The sequence below is a fragment of the Camelus bactrianus genome, chromosome 34 (genome assembly GCF_048773025.1).
Source record: "Camelus bactrianus isolate YW-2024 breed Bactrian camel chromosome 34, ASM4877302v1, whole genome shotgun sequence".
Lineage (NCBI taxonomy): Eukaryota > Metazoa > Chordata > Mammalia > Artiodactyla > Camelidae > Camelus > Camelus bactrianus.
This window is the reverse complement of record NC_133572.1, coordinates 21,589,310-21,606,915: the sequence shown is the minus strand read 5'-3', so window position 1 is coordinate 21,606,915 and position 17,606 is coordinate 21,589,310. Positions and strand designations below refer to the sequence as shown.

Below are 17,606 nucleotides of genomic sequence, written 5' to 3'. Positions count from 1 at the left end.
TAGTTACTAGATTCCCATATGTGGTAGGAGGTTATACAGATTTACTGAATGAATGCAGAGGTCCTGGTCCAATCCGATGGAGCACTTCTGTGTCCTGCTCAAAGAATAACTCTCCTTTCCTCCTGAGAGGGGGTGACCACTTCCTTGGTGATCAAAGGCAAGATCTAATTTCTTTATGCTGTTAACCTTAGGCGGGGAGACTGTGGGATCTTCATTTATATTTTAAAATTTGATTCACTCTGCAGTTTGCCTCCTGTCTATGTATCCTTTTGAGAAACCGTTTATGAGTGATCATTCTTCCATCAGATTGAACAGGATCCAGGGGGAAGTACCAAGCCTGTCCCATCGGCCATCCTGGGTGTCATGTCCTGTGACCCAGTGGATGCTCAGCACGTAAGTGAACCAACAGGAGTGAGTGAAGAGATGGGATCATCTCATTATTGTGGTGGCTGCACTCTGTCCGATGCCTTGAGATTGGGGGAAGGATTTACAACTGCGGAGGCGAGATGTCAGGCCCTCTGTGCTCTTCCTGTGTGCCCTGGCCTTACCCATTCCCCCAGCCCCCTCTGGGCAGCCAAGCCCAGGAGCTGGGCCACCAGCGATTGTGCTGATCAATAATCCACCTCACCCAAAGTCCGGGGGTAGGAGCGGCCAGCACAACTGGTTGTAGACTCTGAAGTCAGGTCCTTGGAGGAATTCCTCACTGAACAATGTTTTGGACCTTTTATTTTTCTCTATAGCCTCCAGCTGAAGAAACAGTTTTCTTTAGATACATGAAAGGTGAGGACACCTACTATCCCCATGGAACCCAGGTGGGGCTGGGAGTCTGCTGTCTGTACAGCCGGTGGGCTCGTGTTGCTTTGGGCATCCTTGTGCCTGAATTCCTGCAGTACACTCGGTGGTAAGAACGGGGGTGCCTGGCAGGGAGGGAAGCGGGTCGGGAGACTACACAGCTGGGGAGACGTTAACCTGGGGTGAGCGGGAGCCGGCTGATGCATGGAATCTCGGTGCAGGGAGCCCTCCAAACTCAGAGAGGTTCCCACTCCCGCAGGGTCCCTTTGATCAGGGTGCTAGGCTGTCAGCACAGCAGGGTTCCTGTGAGGATCATGGTGCCTTCAGGCAGTGGGAAGTGAGGGGTCCAGTGGCACTTAAATTAACTGTGCACCCAAAGCCAACCCCCGTCTCTTTCAGCCTGTTTCATAATCTGCAAAACTGGAATGATATTAACCATCCCGCAGGTTTGTTGATGGGCTGGGACACACTAGACCGCCAGGAGCTGGAATTCCTCTGTGCCCTGATTGTTATCCTTCCTTCACACTATTTACTCTCACAAGTTCAGTCTCTCTGTCTCTCTCTCATTCACTTGTAACTTTCTCTCCTGCTCTGGTTTCATTTGATTCCCACCCTCCTCCCAATCCCCAGATGAGTGAAATTAATTTCTGTGTGTCAGTTCCAAATTCCCAGGAAAGATGCTCTGTCCCCTCTGGATTGGTTGTCCAACCCATCAGTTGCAGTCAGAGGAGTGAGTCCCTCTGTGACCAGAGGAGGGGCTCTGCCCAGCCCCCCAGCCACCACTGTGGGAGCACATAGCTCTCCGAGGAGGAGGTACTGGCTGTGAGTTGGTGTCACTAAGTGTGAATTTATCTCTCCTCTTGCCCCACCTTCATCCTCCTAAACAAAGATGAAAATTAAACACTCCCGAGATTTGTGTCATGGAACACTCAGGGTGGGGGCTAAGAGGGCTGGATTACCTGCTGAGTGTAAGGGGCTACAGTGACTCCCCAACGAGAGCCTGTAAAGGAAACAGCACCGGCCCCACCGGACACTTAGGGTGCTGAGTCTGCGTGACATTGAGCCAGGCTTCTGACCACAGCTCAGTGGTCTGGTCCGACCGGTTAGTCTTTGAAACCAACCAGCTTTGGATTCCTCAATCCCTCCCTGAGGTTTTACCTGAACCACGAGCTTCTGTATCTCTGAAGACAGATGATGAGGACCCTTCACGTAAGGCATTTGCACAGCCCTGTGCGGGAATTTGTGCTGCACGGTCTGCCCGGCGAGCTGACCGAAGTTCGTATTTTACTGATCTTAGAAATAGTCTGGTTTCCTGATGCACTGTTTCACTGAACAAGCAACAGAAGCCACCTCTGGCTGATAAAAGCAAAAAAGGGACTTAATGAAAAGATACTGGGAGGGTGCATGGAGTGGCCCAGACCAGAGCCGACCCGGGGGCCGTAGGAGATGTTGGGGAGCCCCAGGCACCAGGCTGCGCAGGGTGCTACCGGGCCCCCTGCTGCCCCAGCAGGGACCACCCCTCCTCCTGACACTCCACCTCACTGCAGGTTCATGTCCCGGCAGGGCCAGGTCACACTGAAGCCACCAGCACACACCTCAATGGGGGAGTTGGCCCCGTCTCAGCTGAGGGCGTGCCTGGTGTGGGGAGACGCCCAGTTAGAGGAAGGCTGTTCCCCTACTGTTCCGAGTTAACGCGCAAATCAGTGCCCATCACTCAGGAGAGCCGGGCTGGTAGGACCTCATTGTGGTGACTAGGCCATCTGAGTTCACGTATTACTTTTTAGGTTGGAAGGCCCAAGAGGGAGAAAAAGTGGAGGTTCTAGTACTTATTTTATATTTCCCATGTACCAGGTGCGGTAAGCAAGCCACTTCAGACAAGGCCCATAACAACCACATTAATAGGCCACGGAGAAAGTCATGCAGTCAGGCCTCTGCAGCCCCGAAACCCGTGTCCTCATCAGTTCCATAGTTACCAGTGGAAGTTGTAGGGATTTATGGGACTGTGTGCTCCTGTGGGGGCTGGGATGTGTGTGTTTAAATCCACATCTTCAGAAACTCGGCTAGAACAACAGCCACTGATTGTCTGCATGGAGGCAGAGGAGGGGAGGCTTCCAGCCTCTGGTCCAGCTCGTGTGGAGCTCAGAAGTTGCTCCTTCTGTCCTGAAAACAACACCAGAGCTGAGGGAGCTGCAAACCCACTGCTCTTCTTAGATCCACAAGAAAACTGAGGTGGAAAGCTGCTCCCAACACAGAGAGGCAGCCGGGCAGGCTTGGAGAGTCACAGCTCCCAGGGCAGAACCCACTTTTGTAAGAACCCCGGGGGCAGGCAGATTTAACAGGTCCCTGAGGCCAGCTGGAGGATCAGCGTGGGGAGGTCCAAGTGTGACAACTCCAGGCGGCAAGTCAGAGGGGCCCCCTGCTCTTTTTCATGCATTTTACCTCCAGGACCGTATCCTGTTCTCAGAGTGAAGATCATAGGAAAACTCCTCATGGTTCCTGCCAGGAAAGGAAAAAATAGCTCTATTGAAATACACCCAGAACATTCTCTTCCATTGTGGGGGGTTGTGTTTTTTTTTTTTTTTTTTTTTGAGAAATTATTTTACCAGAGCCTAACCTACCTGGGGGAAGGGAAATACCTTCTGTGTCACCCAAATTGGGGTGGGGGAAAGAGACAAACTTGTGGAGGTCACAGCTCAGGGCACAGGTTCAATGAGAATTAATCACAGGACTACAGATGCCCTGCTCTGTCCCGCTCCCCCAACACCTTACCTCCATGTCATTAGGGCCCCTGTGTAATAACAGGAATAAAATTAAAAAGTAAATGTCTCAGGAGTGTCTAGGGAATACCCAAAGACAGCGGGGAGATGAAAACAAGGACACACGGGTGGCTTTAGCCTCTCGCACGAATAGCTGTAGCAAACTACACACAGCCCAGCCCCAGTAGATAAACAGAAAACCTCACAGAAGAAACTATTTATTTTGGCTCTCTTACCCAGTGCATTCCATGGTGCATCCTCGCCTAGAATTGAGTGGAAGCAAGTCCATCTCAGAAGGGACATACCTGAAGAGAAATGGCTTTCCAGACTCTGAAGGGCAGAGAAAGCACCAGCCTGGGTTAGAGAAAGGTGAGGGGTGGGGTAGGGGGTGGGCTGCCTTCTTCCCCAAATAAGGAACCTTCCTGAGGCCAGCACAGTGGGAGGGAGGGCCATAGGGTGGAAGCAGCCAGACTTCTTCCTGAGAAGTGATAGGATGCCTCCAAGGGACCATTCAGGTGCCCAAACTGTGTCCTGATGGTGGGACCCAGTCGGTCTGCCTCAGAGCCCAGGACTAAGGTGGGCGCACAGCAGGCCGGTCTTACTTGGCCAGATCCATTTCACTTCTCCGAAGCCCTGTGTAAAACATGAAGCGTGGACGACCTGGTGAACACAGCTCTGCCCTCAAGACCGGTTTCAATTCCTCTCTTCCCAGAGAACAGCATCTCTGAGCCCGTCCTGGGTGACCTCACAGAGATCACCCTAGTGGCCCAGGCTAGTGACCGGGAACATGTACCTTCCTGCAGCCAACCCCAGACGTCCACTGATGCATCATATACTGGCAAAGATGTGAGTTCCTGTGCATTGGTCTAACAGCAGATACTCTGCCACAGGCCCAAGAGGTGGTGTGTGGGATATGCAGGGGTGCAGGAGTGTACGCAGTGCAAAGGTGTAAGTGGTGGCAGGGGTGCAGGGGCTGTGGAGGGTGCAGGCAGTTCAGGGGATGCGGGGGTGCAGACAGTGCAGAAGTGCAGAGAGTGGCAGGGGTGCAGAGGTACAGGGAGTGTAGGGGTGCAGGAAGGTGCTCAGGCAAGTGGCCAGGATCAGAAGGCAAGTGCACATCCTCGCAGTCAGCCTGACCCCGGGAGATTAGTGCAATGGTCTGGGGCGGCGGAGGGGGCGGCGGCGGCTGCGGCGGCGGTGGGTGGGAGGCTGCCCGGGCAAGCCGGTCGATTTCTTCTCTTCCCTGCAGCCTGGCCTGGGGGGGGGGTTGGCCGCGGGAGATTCGCCAGATGTTGGACTCCAGGTAAGCTTGCTCCTGGGTGGTGGGGCGGTTAGGTCAGGGGGCGGTGGCAGCGTCAGGGGGGCGGAGCGTGGCTGCCCCTGGCGAACTGATGGAATAGTTGCCTTCTCCCGGCTGCCAGGCCTGGGAGCGGCCTCTGCTGCCCCAGGTCACCGCACACACCTGTCCCACTCAGCTTGCTGAGTGGGGAGTGGAGGCGGTGTCGTTAAGGTGCAGGGCCCACGGGGGTAGGGGGGCTGCCACGCGGAAGCCGGTCAATTCGCTACGCTCTCCACCGCGGCGGAGCCAGGGGCGGCTTCTGCTGCCGTAGAGGCGGGACGCCGGTCTCCAGGTGAGCTTGGTCCTGGGAGGCGGCGGCGGCAGCGGCGGCGGCTGGAGTTTGGGGTCCGTTCCAGGCAGCTGCTCCATTTCTTCTCTCCCCCGCGGCCTGGCCTGGGGGCGACCTCTGCCGCAGGAGATTTGCCTGAGGTCCGACTCCAGGTGAGCTTGCTCCTGGGAGATGGGTGCGGTGCAGTCAGGGGGCTGGGAAGGTGGTGGCTGCGGGGATAGGGAGGCTGCCCCGGGGGAGCTTGTGGATTAGCTCCCATGTCTGTGCCTCGTGGCCTGCAGGCGGCCTCTGCTGCGCCAGGTCCCGGGACAACCCTTTCCCACTTTGCCTGCTGGGGGCGGGAGGCAGGGTAGTCAGGGTGCACGGGTGGCGGGGGTCGGGGGCCTGCAGCGGGGGAGCGGGCCCATTTGCTCCCATCTTCCCCGCGGCTTGTCCTGGGGGCAGTGTCTCTTGCCCTGGGTTAAGAGACACGTGTATCATAGTCGGCCTGGCCCCGGGAGGCGGGCGTGTTACTTTGGGGGTGGTGGCAGCAGCGGCAGGTTTTCCCGTGGAGCCGGTCCATTTGCTCCCATTTCTCCCCATGGTTTGCCCTGGGGGCGGTCCCTGTTGTCCCTAGTTCGCCGGACGTCCATCTCCAGGTCAGCCTGCTCCCTAGAGGCGGCCACCGTGAGGTCAGGGGGCAGGAGCGGTGGCTGCTGCGGGGGTAGGGGGCTGCCTTGGGGAGCTGGTGGATTGGCTCCCGTCTCCCCGATGACCTGGTGTGGGAGTGGCCTCTCCTGCCTCAGATCACCAGACACACCTGTCCCATTTAGCCTGCTGGGGGAGGGGCGCCCTGGGCGGTGCCTTTCAGGTGTGGGGGAGGCGACGGCAGGGGTAGAGGACCTGCAGCGCGGAGCCTGTCAATTTGCTCTCCTCTTCCCCACGGCCAAACCTGGGGGCGTACTCTGCTGCCCAAGAAGCCGGATGCCCGTCTCCAGGTCAGCTTGCTCCTGGGAGGCGGGCGCGATGCTGTCGAGGGGCAGAGGCAGCTGCCACAGCAGGCTGCCCCGCGTAATGGGGCCACTTCTTCTCCTCTCCCCTGACCTGGCCTGGGGACGGCCTCTCCCGCCCAAGAGTAGCCTGAAACCCCACACCTGGTCAGGTTCCTCCTGGGAGGTGGGCGCGGTGACATCAGGGGTTGGAGAGGAGGGGGGGTGCCCCTGGCGGGCTGGAGGATAAGCTCCCATCTCTCTGGAGGCCTGACGTGGGGGTGGCCTCTGCTGCCCCTCATTCCCGGGTCACCCTTCTCCAGGACATATTGCCCTGGGGGTGCTGTAGGTTGCGGGGGCGGCGGGTTGTTGGCGTGGGTATGGAGCTTGCCGCTTGGGAGCTGGTGGTTTAGATCCCATTTCCCCCGCAGCTTGGCCTGGGGGCAGCCTCTGTTGCCCCAGGTCGCAAAGCACTGTTTCCCTGACAGCTTAACCACTGGAAGTGGGCAGGATGTGCTGAGGGGGCGGAGGCAGCCGCCAAGGCAGCGACGGAGGGGGCTGTCCCTGGCCAGCCGGTCAATTTGTTCCCATCTCAACATTTGCTGCCCCAGTTTCGCAGGACGCCCTTCTCCAGTTTATCCTTCTCCTGGGAGGTGGGCTCAGTGCATGCAGCCCAAGGTCTGGGCTCTCCCCTGGAGAGGGGCAGAACTCTCTTCTTCTCCTTTGTCTTTATTCTTCAGCGAAGTGGTTACTGGCCCCAATTCTTAATTCTGAGAAAGTGTAGCCTGTGTTACGGAGGAGCTGCTGGACAGTGAGGTTTCTGGGTGGGTTTTCACATCAGCTGATGCCCCAGGCAGGCAGGAAATCTATTACTTAGAGCTTCTTAGTCTGGAGTTGGGGGATGGCCCCGCCATCCTCACCATGCTTTTTACAAATGTGTTACTCCCCTCTTTTTCCTAGGTGACATTTTAGGTTATTGGGCCCAGATTGCTGGCACACTCATCCCTGTTCTCAAACATCTTTTAAACTTGGGTGAAGTGATAAGTTGGGGAAGAAGATGATTTACTGAAAGGTAAGAATACTTAAATTTGCATTAAAGCTACATTCTGTCAATCTTTCTCAAATGATTTTTCTCTGATTCTAAATCCATGACCTAGTGAATATTGTACTCCTGTGTAAATCATTGATCTTCACATCACATATGTTGAGTGGTCAACGAGATTTGTTAATTAGATTATTCCTGAAAGGAAAAGTTCAGGCTTTTGAGAATTCCTTGTATGAAGTCACCCAGGCAGTCACAGTGGAAGACAGAGCTGATATAAAAATCCCTCACCTGCCTGAACTGCAAAGCTTCTGGGATTACTGATCCCTGAAATGCAGGTGACTCTTGATGATAATCTGGGGGATGGTTTACATGATCAGATTCTTCCAGTCCTGTAAATGGGTTCTGTGGCCCCAGCCCCGGGAGAGCTGGTAATAAGGGCCTTTTCGTGAGGGGTGGGATGGGAAGGCAAGGTCTAAGAGCTGGCATCACTGTGATTCCACACTCGTTAAACACAGACCCCAGAGCCTAATTGTTGTCAGGTTCTGTTCTGGATTTGAGAGTGTGTTCAGACATGATTCTTGCCCTTCAGGAGTCACTGCCTTGGTGGAAGTAACCTTTACATAAATCTGGGGAGGATGACAATTAAGTAGATGGGCTGTTATGATTCTCAGTGTGCCCAGGCTCGCTCTTCCAGGCACTCGTGGGACTAACGAGAGTCATGTTATTCACTCATACACTGATTTATTACCCTTGAATTGATCATTTGTCCCACAGTAAGTGAAACAAGCGATGAGGAACCTGAGTTTTGTCCCCTTTCCTAGCACTGATTGTATCTGTCAGTCAGGCGCCCTGCGTATGCATTGTGAAATGGTGGTATTTCTTGCCCAATGGGACTGCACTGTCAGTTCTGAGAATCAGGGGAGACACGTGGGTAGGACAGCACACTGACACACATGGCACCCCCCCACCCTGTGAGACAGCATTGTCGATGCTCAGGTGACCCGATGTAGACCGCGGTGCTAAACCTGAGCATGTTTAGTGATCTTGGTGGCTATGAAAATACAGACTGCCTGTCCCTACTTCTGGAGACTCTGAGGGTGTGCACCCCAGAATCCTGCATTTTAAGAAGCACTTTAACTAATTCTGATGAAGATGATCTGAGTGTCCCACTGAGAAACACTGCTGTGCGATGCACCAGTATTGAGGATTCTCAGGGAGCGATGTTTTTTCAGGATGGTCCAAGGGCCCTCACGAGACTTTTGCATTGGGTGTAATTGTATGTGTTCGAAAGTGATGTCTCTCACTTCCAGTGCTTGTCAGCATGCTCTGTGCAGGGATTTGCTCTCAGTAGATATCAAAAACTATGAGTCTTCAGGTCACCGAGCTAGAGTGTGAGCGATCTTTTATTTTGGTTTTCTTTATTGCGATGCAGAGTCTCCCGAGAAGAGATTCAGACTGAACAGCTTTGTGTCAGGCTTTGGAAGACCGCTGGTGCCCAAGGGGTTCTCTGGCAGCACAATGACGAATCTAGGTCCCTCTTTCACTGCTACGTCAATGAAGTGGAACGCTTGGACAAGGCCAAAGCTGGTATCCGAACCATAGCCCTTGACAGTGATGTTCGGCTCCAGGAAGCCATCAGATGCAGCAGGTGGCCAGAGGAGGAGCCGAATGGGCTCATGAAATGTGACATCCCCAGCTTCATCAACACGGACCAGAACTCTTCCTTTGGGGAAATGATCTGATTTTGGAACCACCGATTGTTCTAGAAAATAAGCCAGTTGCCCAGACCTCACACAAAGACTTGAATTGGAAATGTGCTTTGTCAAGTGTTTTTCTGAAGATGTGAAGTCTGTCTTTTTATGGCAGGAAGTCCCCTTTCACAAAATTGTATGTGTTTGTGTCTGAGAGAGAGAAATGGAGACAGACAGAAAGACGGAGACAGAAGAGAGCCCCTCAGAAGAGAGCTAGTTATGGTGAGTTTTTGTGCCTTAGTAAACATTTGGGGTTTTGGGGGGAACAAAGTATTTAGACTGTCTCATTCTCCTCGTTGGAAACCTTGGCCCCGTCCTCAGCGTCAGCGGCCTTGAACGGGGGTTGCCATGGTGCGTTTCATCTGGCGCTGCCACTTCCACGCTCTGCCTTTAGCACGTTGCTTTGCCTCCCAGGGCTGCCACCCTTTAAACTGTAAGGTGAAGAGTCTGGAGTAGATGATCCATCCCAGCTCTGCTGTTTTGCAAATTTCTGATTATTATTCGGATGAGGCTGGGATACACCCAGAGCAGTATAAACCAGGCCCTACCTCCTGTCTCTTGCTGGGGCATCCCTCAGGTCTGTGCCTTCTACTCAAGCCTTTACTGAGCCCAGCTTTTGTCAGGAGCCCAAGTGCCTACCGGGATGGCAGGAGGTCTGTCTCTCGTGGTCACGGTGGCCGACATTTCTATTGGTTGTGCTGAAAAAGCTCTTCTGAGATCCTCCGGCCACCCTTGCTCCAACCTGAGGACAGCCCTACCGTTCCTTTCCCAGGAGGAGGACCAATCCGTGGTGCATTTTATGACAATCCTGTCCCCAGGAATGCACGGAAGGTTATCAGCTGAGTGAGGGGAAGTGCCTCTGTGTCTCTGTGTCCCTGCATCTCGGTCTGCTCACAGTGCCCTGCCACCGGCTACTGAACAAGAAAAGTGCTATTCACCATGCTGTGTGTTTTGCAGATGTGTAGGTGATGGTCTTGTGGCTCATGTGTGGGCTTTGTGCTGGGATGGTGAAGGGCTTATAAATACCTCATCAACATGTATTCGAGGTGGCCTGGTGCCACACAGACTTGATTCATGAAGACATCAAGCCTGCACACTGGTTTGGAAACAACTTGGTTTTGATCAGTCACACTGCATGCATGACTCACTGCTGATCTCTGGGTGGTTTTTTCATTTTAGATTTATTCACCCAGTGTCTTGCTTAAGCTGAAAAATACATTTATTTCACTAGAATATTCTCAGATTCTTTGTTTTCACACATCCAGTTGTTTAATTCCTTTAAAAATCATTTTGTGTTTATAATGCCTCCTAATTTCTATCATCTCTAGGTTCCCAGTGGCCTGAGCCATGCACCAGATTTGATGTAGGAACTGTTCCACCAAAAGAAATCCCTTTGCCATAATATCTTTTGAGGAAAATATTCTTTAAGGCTCTAACAGTAAATCGTAGAACAAAGCATGGAACATTTATTGTAGTTAATACATGTTCATGCAAAAAGAAATGATATTTTCATTAAACAATGTTGATTTTAATAACTTTTTCTAATGTGAATATTATTATTCATAATTTAAGTAACCAAATAAAACCACAGTTATTTATTATGTAGATTGAAAACTATTTACACTGTCTCTCAATTAGAGGTAGCTTTATTGGAAAACTGAAGGGTATTTAAAAGATGGAAAAATACCCATGATGACACCATCATTTTTATTAACTAAATATCAAGAACTGTGCAGGGTTAAGATTTAACCCTCTGCAAGCTGGCAAGTTAGCATGAGGTAGTTTGTGGATGCTGCCAGAAGACAGGAGACTCCCACAGGATCAGAGACAAAGAACTTCCTGCCAGCACAGCAGGCAGCTTTGGGTTCATGTTCATGTTGGTTCCTGAGTTTCTTTCCTTTTGCTGTTGTAACAAAGGATCACAGACTCAGTGGCTTAAAGCAATACACATTCATCGTCTCACTGTTCTATTGTGCAGAAGTGCAAAGTCATTGTCAGCGGGCTAAAACCAACGTGTGGCCAAGGCTACGTTCCACACCGAGGCTCTAGGGAGGGATTCGTCTTCCTACCTTTCCCAGCTTGCTGAGGTGTTCACACTCCTTGGCCCAGGGCCCTGTGTCACTGTGACCTCTGCTGCCACTTTACATCTCTGTCTCTGACTATATAGATATAAAGGAAGAGTCTTCTACATCTGGTATGGACCCTTTTTCCTAAATGGACATTGTATCTCTATTTATGTGCAGATTAAAACCCCTTCCCTCCAGGATGTGGTGTCATCAGCTCACAAGATTACCACTCTGGGCTTTAAGTGTCCTCTTTGTATTGTCACCTGGGAACTTCTCTTTCCATAGTTAGCTCTGTGTTACATTTGTTGTTGTATTTTACCCGGCATTACTGAAAGTTTTACTTAAAAGGGATCCTAATTAGCTCTGTTTACCTGTTTCCAGAGCTGAAAGCTTCAGTTCTAGAGTATCTGTTTGATTTCTCTTAAAAATACATTCCAGTATATTTCTCTGGTGAAAGTCTTTACCCTGTTGTCTATTCTCCCATAATTTCCTTATTTTCTTGAATATATTAAAAGTATTTTATAGCCTTTATTGGTAACTCTGATGCCAACGTCACCTGGGGGTTTGCATCCTTTGTCTAATGTTTCTTATTCTCATATTATACGTTATATAGTCTTGACATGTTGCATGTCTTGAAATTCTTTATTACATGGCAGACATTGCAAATGAAATCTCCATATGTTATTTTCCGTGAGAGGTTTTCTACCTTCCTGTTAGGCAAACAGGGTGAGGGGCTGATCATGTCACTCCAATCAGGCGCTGAGGTGGATCAGGAATGAAGTGCCTTTTTTCTTAAAACAGCTTTGAGGTATACTTGGCAAAGTAATTTTCACACGTATAAAGTTTACAGCTAATACGTTTTGAGATAAGTATATCCCCAAGAAACCATGACCACATTCAAGAGAGTGAACATACCCATCACCCACAAAGCTTCTCTCCTGCCATTTGTTGTCCCTCCCTCCCTCCCCACCTCTTCCCCTGGAAACCATTGATCTGCTTTCCATCACAACATATTGGTCTGCATTTTCAAGATCCTTGTATGAATGGATTAATGCAGTATCTACTCTATGTTGTCTGGCTTTTTTATTCAGTGTAATTATTTTGAGAGTCATCTGTGTTGCTGTATTAATAGCTTATTTGTCTTATAGCACAGTATTGTTTTGTGCTGAGTTTTTACTGAATAGTTTGTTGTGAGCAGTGTTTGGATAGACCATCATTTGTTTCTCCATTTACTTCTTGATGGATACATGGGTTATTTACAACTTGAGCTATTATAAATAAAATTGCAGTGAATATTTCGTTACAAGTCTTTATATGGACATATGCTTTTCTTTTCTAAATCACCAGATGAGGAATATCTGGGTTATATGGTAGATAGGTATTTACTTATTTTTAAAGAAACTGTTAAAGACTTTTCCAAAATGGTTGTACTATTGTAAATTCCTTGTGGTGTGTATCAGCTCTGGTTGCTCTACTTACTTGCCAGCACTTTGTAAGGTCGGTCTTTCTAATCGTATTCATTCTTGTATGTATGTGTACTAGTATCTCACTGTGGTTTTTAAAAGCATTTCTCTAATGACTAATGGCATCTTTAATCAGCATCTTTTCATATGCTTATTATCCATCTGGATATCTTTACTGAAGTGTGTTTTCTGGCCTCATTCATTCATTCAGGTGTTTGCATTATTATTGAGTTTTGAGACCTCTTTATTCTGGATCAGACACAAAGAGAGACCTTTATCAGATATATGATCTGCAGATAGCTTCTGTCTATGGCTTGTCTTTTCATTTGCTTAGCAGTGTTTAGAACAGCTTTGAAGAGTCTTCATTTTGATAAAGTTCACTATATCAGTTTCTTTTTAAAATAGATTATACTTTTGGTGTCATAGCAAAGAAATATTTGCCAAACCCAAGGTCATAAAGTTTAAGCCTATGCTTTTTCTCCTAGCTGTTTTATAGTTTTAGATTTCCTACTAAGATCTATGATCCATTGTGAGTTAATTTTTGTATATTTTGTGAGGTGTGGATCAAAGTTCATTTTTTTTTTCTTTTTTGCATATCACTATCTAATTCTTCCAGCACTACTTGTTGAAAAGATCCTTTCTCCACTGCATCCTTTTTGAGAATCAATTGTCTATATAAGTGTTGGTTTAGTTCTGAACATTCTATTCTGCTCCATTATTCTATTTTCCTGTTTTACACCAACACCATACTTTCTGATTACTGTAGTTTAAAAAAAAAAAAGGCTGAAAATCAGATAGTGCAAGTCTTCCAACTTTGTTTTTCTTGTTCAAAATTGTTTTGGATATTTGGGATCCTTTGAATTTTTATATGAATTTTAGAATCAGTTTTAAAATTCCTTACATCCTGTTCTGTCAAAATTCCACCCATGTCTTTGGCCATCTCCAAAGCCACATTTTCTGAAGAAGTCTCTCTAGATCCCAGGTGAAAGGAATTTCTGTTTCATCTGTGCTCCAATCACATTTGATAATATTTGATTACATTTATTCATATTTGGCTGGATGTACTTGTGTGATCTTTCCTGCCATATAGTAAATCTCTCAAGATTTGGAATCTTGACTTAGTTCCCTCTGTCTGCTGAGAAAACTAGTTCTATGCTTTGCAGGAGAGCGCCCTGCAGTAAGAGGTATCTGCAAGACACATCTAGCTCATTGCTTGCATATCGTCAAGGAATCCTGCAGATTTAGACTTGTTTATTGATTGTTGTCTCCAAGACGGCTCAGCCTTTTTTATTTCTATTGCTACTGCTGCAGTTTCAAAGGACAATGGGCTAATTATTTTCCAAATATCAAAACATACTGTAATTCAGTTGTGACGCAAATTATGTGCTGCTGTTTCTTAACAACCTGCTTAGTGTTCACAGGTACCTTCACTCATGGAACTTTTGGGAGAATGTCATATCCTAAGAGATAGCAATGCTGTCTTTGGAGACCTGAGCAATAGTATCTGAACTCACTCCTGCTGTTTTTCCAGTGCCCCCTCTAGCCTTCCTCCACCCCTCCATGGGGGGGCCTGCAGTTCTGCCCTCGAAAATCTTGTTGATTCTCAGGAAGAATTCCCTATGAAACATATTCATGTCCTTCTTGTGGGGACATTCAGTCCAGAGACCTGACAGCAGGGGGAAATGTTTAGACTGCTTTTGGTAGAACGTAAATTCTTCCAAACTTGTTAGAAGCAAATCCAATGAGGAAACTGCGTTGGCATCTAACAAATCAGCATAAATGTCTGATGAGGAAGATCAGCTTCCCCATCCCACTCAGGCGTCATGTTGATGTGATGCTCACCTTGGTTAACATTTTCTCCTGTGAGCAACGTGAAGTTCAAGACGTTATGAATGGCTTTTGTTTTTCTTCCTTAGTCTTTCCACATTCACTGTGTCTGGTGAGATTATATGAATCCTGCTTATTTTCAGCCCAGCACTAAGCTTTTTAAAAGGATGACGTGTTTAAAAGGCTTGTGGACAATTTGTTAGAAGATCGAAATCCTTAGACTTTGGTCCTAGAGTTGAATCTTGGTTACTGGTGAATGAGAATTCCCGTTAAAATTTTAAATTCAGTGATATAAAGTTTTAAAAATAGTTAAATATTAGTCAATTTCATTAAACACTATAGCAGTTATTTACTTTTAAGCCTGTCTCTGGGGCAGTTTTGCAATGATTCCCTCCCTTTATTGATTCCCTCTTTATCAGAATCCTTGAGAGGTCCCTGTCATCATTGTCAGTATCATCATCATCATCACCATCATCATGGAACTGATTCCTCTGGGAGATTCTAGGAACATAAAGAGCTGGACAGGGTTATGTGCAGGTCAGTGTGTGCATATACAGTAAGAACAGTTGTCAGACATTAGATTCAAGATACCCATTGCATTTAGAGAAGAATGTGGTCATGAAATCCTGATGTGCTGAATAAAGGAAGCGATGGGAACAGGGTAGTCAATGGAAAGGAGGAGGAAGTGAGTGAAGCGGGGAGCATAGATCCTTGATTAGGTGATCAGCACATTGGTGAGAATGAGGGGAGTGTGATGGCAGAATCATGTCCCTCCCCGGCCACAGGGTAGCCACCTGTGATATGTTACTGTACGTGGCAAAATGCATGACAGATATTTTATGCCAAAAATCTTAGAAGATTTCTGTCTTCTAAATTGTCTATCAGTTAGCATTTTAAACCCATGATACATTATTAAAGATTAGTGCAGGGGACAAATAAAAAGGATTCATATAATCCACCAGACATACTGAATGTAGAAAGGCTAAGGAAGAAAACAAAAAGTCATTCATAAGTGCCTTGAACCATAAAATGCTTATGAGAGGAAATGTTACACAAGATGAGTGTCACAGCCACATCCATAATGCCTGAATGGGATGGGACAAGGGGATCCTGAGATGAGACAATAGGGTGAGTAGCCTGGATTGTCCAGGTGGGCCGAATGTATTCACAGGGGTCCTTAAAATGGAGGACATTTCCGAGCTGAGTTTAAAATCAGAGGGAGGTGTAGCCATAGAGCAATGTTCAGAAAGGCTGCTGACCATGAAAATGGAGGAAGTCGTGGGGCACAAGCTAAGGAAGGTGGGTGACCTCTGGAAACTGGAAAAAAAAAAAACAACAACAAGGAAACATTCTCTTCTAGACCCTCTAGAAGGAAGGAACCCTGCTGCTACCTTGAATTTAGCCCAATGAGAAATGTGTTGGATCTCTGACCTCCACAGTCATAAGCTGATAAATCTGTGCTGGTTTAAGCTCTTAAGCTTATGGAAATTTCTTACATTGGTAAAAGGAAAATAACATAGTGAGCCGTAGTGTAATGGATTAAAAGTATAGGATGGGGTGTGGAGAGGATTCTGACATTTACCCCTAAAAAACAACCAGGTGAAGTGGGAAGGTGTTTTAAGGAAGACCTACCTGGCAGGGCTGTTAAGCAGACTGGAGCGAGGGGAGCATTGGAGTTAGAGGAATCAATTAAATCTCTACCAGAAAAATAAGGAATAAAATGTAACAGGGCTTCAGTGATAGTGGATGTAGGAATGGAAATGGGCAGAGAGATATAAATATTACTTTGAAATTAGCTACAGGTTTGATGACTGCATGTTGGGGAGAGTTAGCCGATGTGTGGACTGAATGTTTGCATCCCCTCAAAATCCATATGTCGAAACCCAATCTCCCAGGGTGATGGTATTGGGAGGCGGGGCCTTTGGGAGGTGATTAGTAGGATAAAATGAGGTCATGAAAGTAGAGCCCTCATGAATGGGATTAGTGTTCTTATACAAGCCCCCAGAGTGCTTGCTTCTCTCTGCCCTCTGGGATATGAAGATATTGGGAAGACAGTCATCTTCGAGCTGGCAATCCTCTCAAGGATACATTGACATTGAAAGTCTCAGCCTCCAAACCATAAGGAATATGCTGGTTGTTTAAGCCACCCGAACCACGGTAATTTGTTACAGCATCCCAGACTGACGAAGACAGTGGAGAATGCCTCTGAGTTTGGCACTGATTGCCTGGAGTATACTGAAACCCAGGGAAGTGGGCAGCACAGACGTTTATTCATTTAATCCTGCCAACACAGTAGGAGATAGAGTCTACATATTCCTCGCTACTTAAAAGGTAAGGAAAAAGAGGCACAAATAATAACAACGACAACAAAAACAACAACAATTTGTCCAAGATTCACACAGAACCCCCTGGAGGCAGAGTGAGAATTTATACTCAGGCAGGCTGGCCCCAGAACCCCTGCTCATAACTAATAAGTCAGGTCACCTTGCTTATGTGGATCAGTTTTTTTCAACTGTGATATGAGGGTACTGTGTCCAGTAACTTATAATTTCAAAATACTTCACTGTAACGGAATCATTAGTCACAGGCCTTACAAACCACAGAAACCTACACATACAAAAATAACTCATTAGTTCAAGATAACCAATAACGTTTTTAAATATTATACCTGCTGGGCCTTTGCAATAAAATGTCTTTTTATAATTCTGTCTGGCTACAGAATAACTTCATAATCCTGCATGTTGCTGGTGGCTCCCATGTTGGACAGCACGGGCCTAGAGATTTTAAATTACTTGCCCAGACTCGCCCAGGAAGCTCGTGGTGGGATCCGAGCTATAGTCTGGGACTTTTCCTTCCTATCCAACAAGTCCCTCATGGAAGTTTAGAAGCTTCTCCTTTGGTGCTCAGCTGTCTATCCGTACTTATAACATCTTGTCAGGTGTTCCAGCCTGCTCCTGAACATCAGCCAGAACCCACTTCTGCTCTATTTTGTCCAGGTAATACCTTCTAGCAACTTCCATTGCCTTCTTGGCATCAGTTCTTACCTGGAAGGGTAGTGGCTAGAGGTGGAAATGTGTCCACATGACAGATTGTTCATAAACATAGCAGGAGAGGTCAAGAGAATAAAACGTCAGGAAGATGAGTACAAGCAGGTCATTTAATATACCAAATGGGTACTTTCGGTGTCTGTTTGTGTTTCCGAGTCCAGGCTTGTTCTGCTCGTGCATTACAGGACAATAAATCAGGAGACCAGATTTTGGGGCAAGAAATAGCGACTTTAATTTGGAAAGCCAGCTGAGAAATGGTAGAA

At 47.9% G+C, this 17,606-nt stretch overlaps 1 protein-coding gene across 7 annotated transcripts in view; it reads left to right on the top strand.

Moving 5' to 3' along the window:
- Nucleotides 1-17,606, top strand: part of LOC141575942 (uncharacterized) — a 147,959-nt gene that overhangs the window by 4,922 nt on the left and 125,431 nt on the right. Inside the window, exons 3-13 of one of the 7 annotated variants that reach the window (XM_074357791.1) lie at nucleotides 307-393; nucleotides 741-901; nucleotides 3,789-3,917; nucleotides 4,261-4,394; nucleotides 4,798-4,851; nucleotides 5,134-5,328; nucleotides 6,133-6,153; nucleotides 7,105-7,216; nucleotides 8,622-9,162; nucleotides 16,468-16,627; nucleotides 17,016-17,292. In XM_074357791.1, the coding sequence (XP_074213892.1) occupies nucleotides 802-901; nucleotides 3,789-3,917; nucleotides 4,261-4,394; nucleotides 4,798-4,851; nucleotides 5,134-5,328; nucleotides 6,133-6,153; nucleotides 7,105-7,116 (645 nt within the window). In that variant the 5' untranslated portion in view covers nucleotides 307-393; nucleotides 741-801 and the 3' untranslated portion in view covers nucleotides 7,117-7,216; nucleotides 8,622-9,162; nucleotides 16,468-16,627; nucleotides 17,016-17,292. Of the gene's footprint in view, nucleotides 1-306; nucleotides 394-740; nucleotides 902-3,788; nucleotides 3,918-4,260; nucleotides 4,395-4,797; nucleotides 4,852-5,133; nucleotides 5,329-6,132; nucleotides 6,154-6,632; nucleotides 6,969-7,104; nucleotides 7,217-8,621; nucleotides 9,163-9,692; nucleotides 10,546-16,467; nucleotides 16,628-17,015; nucleotides 17,293-17,606 lie in introns of those variants that run through there. The other 6 variants (XM_074357788.1, XM_074357789.1, XM_074357784.1 and 3 more) reach the window with 6 other exon arrangements.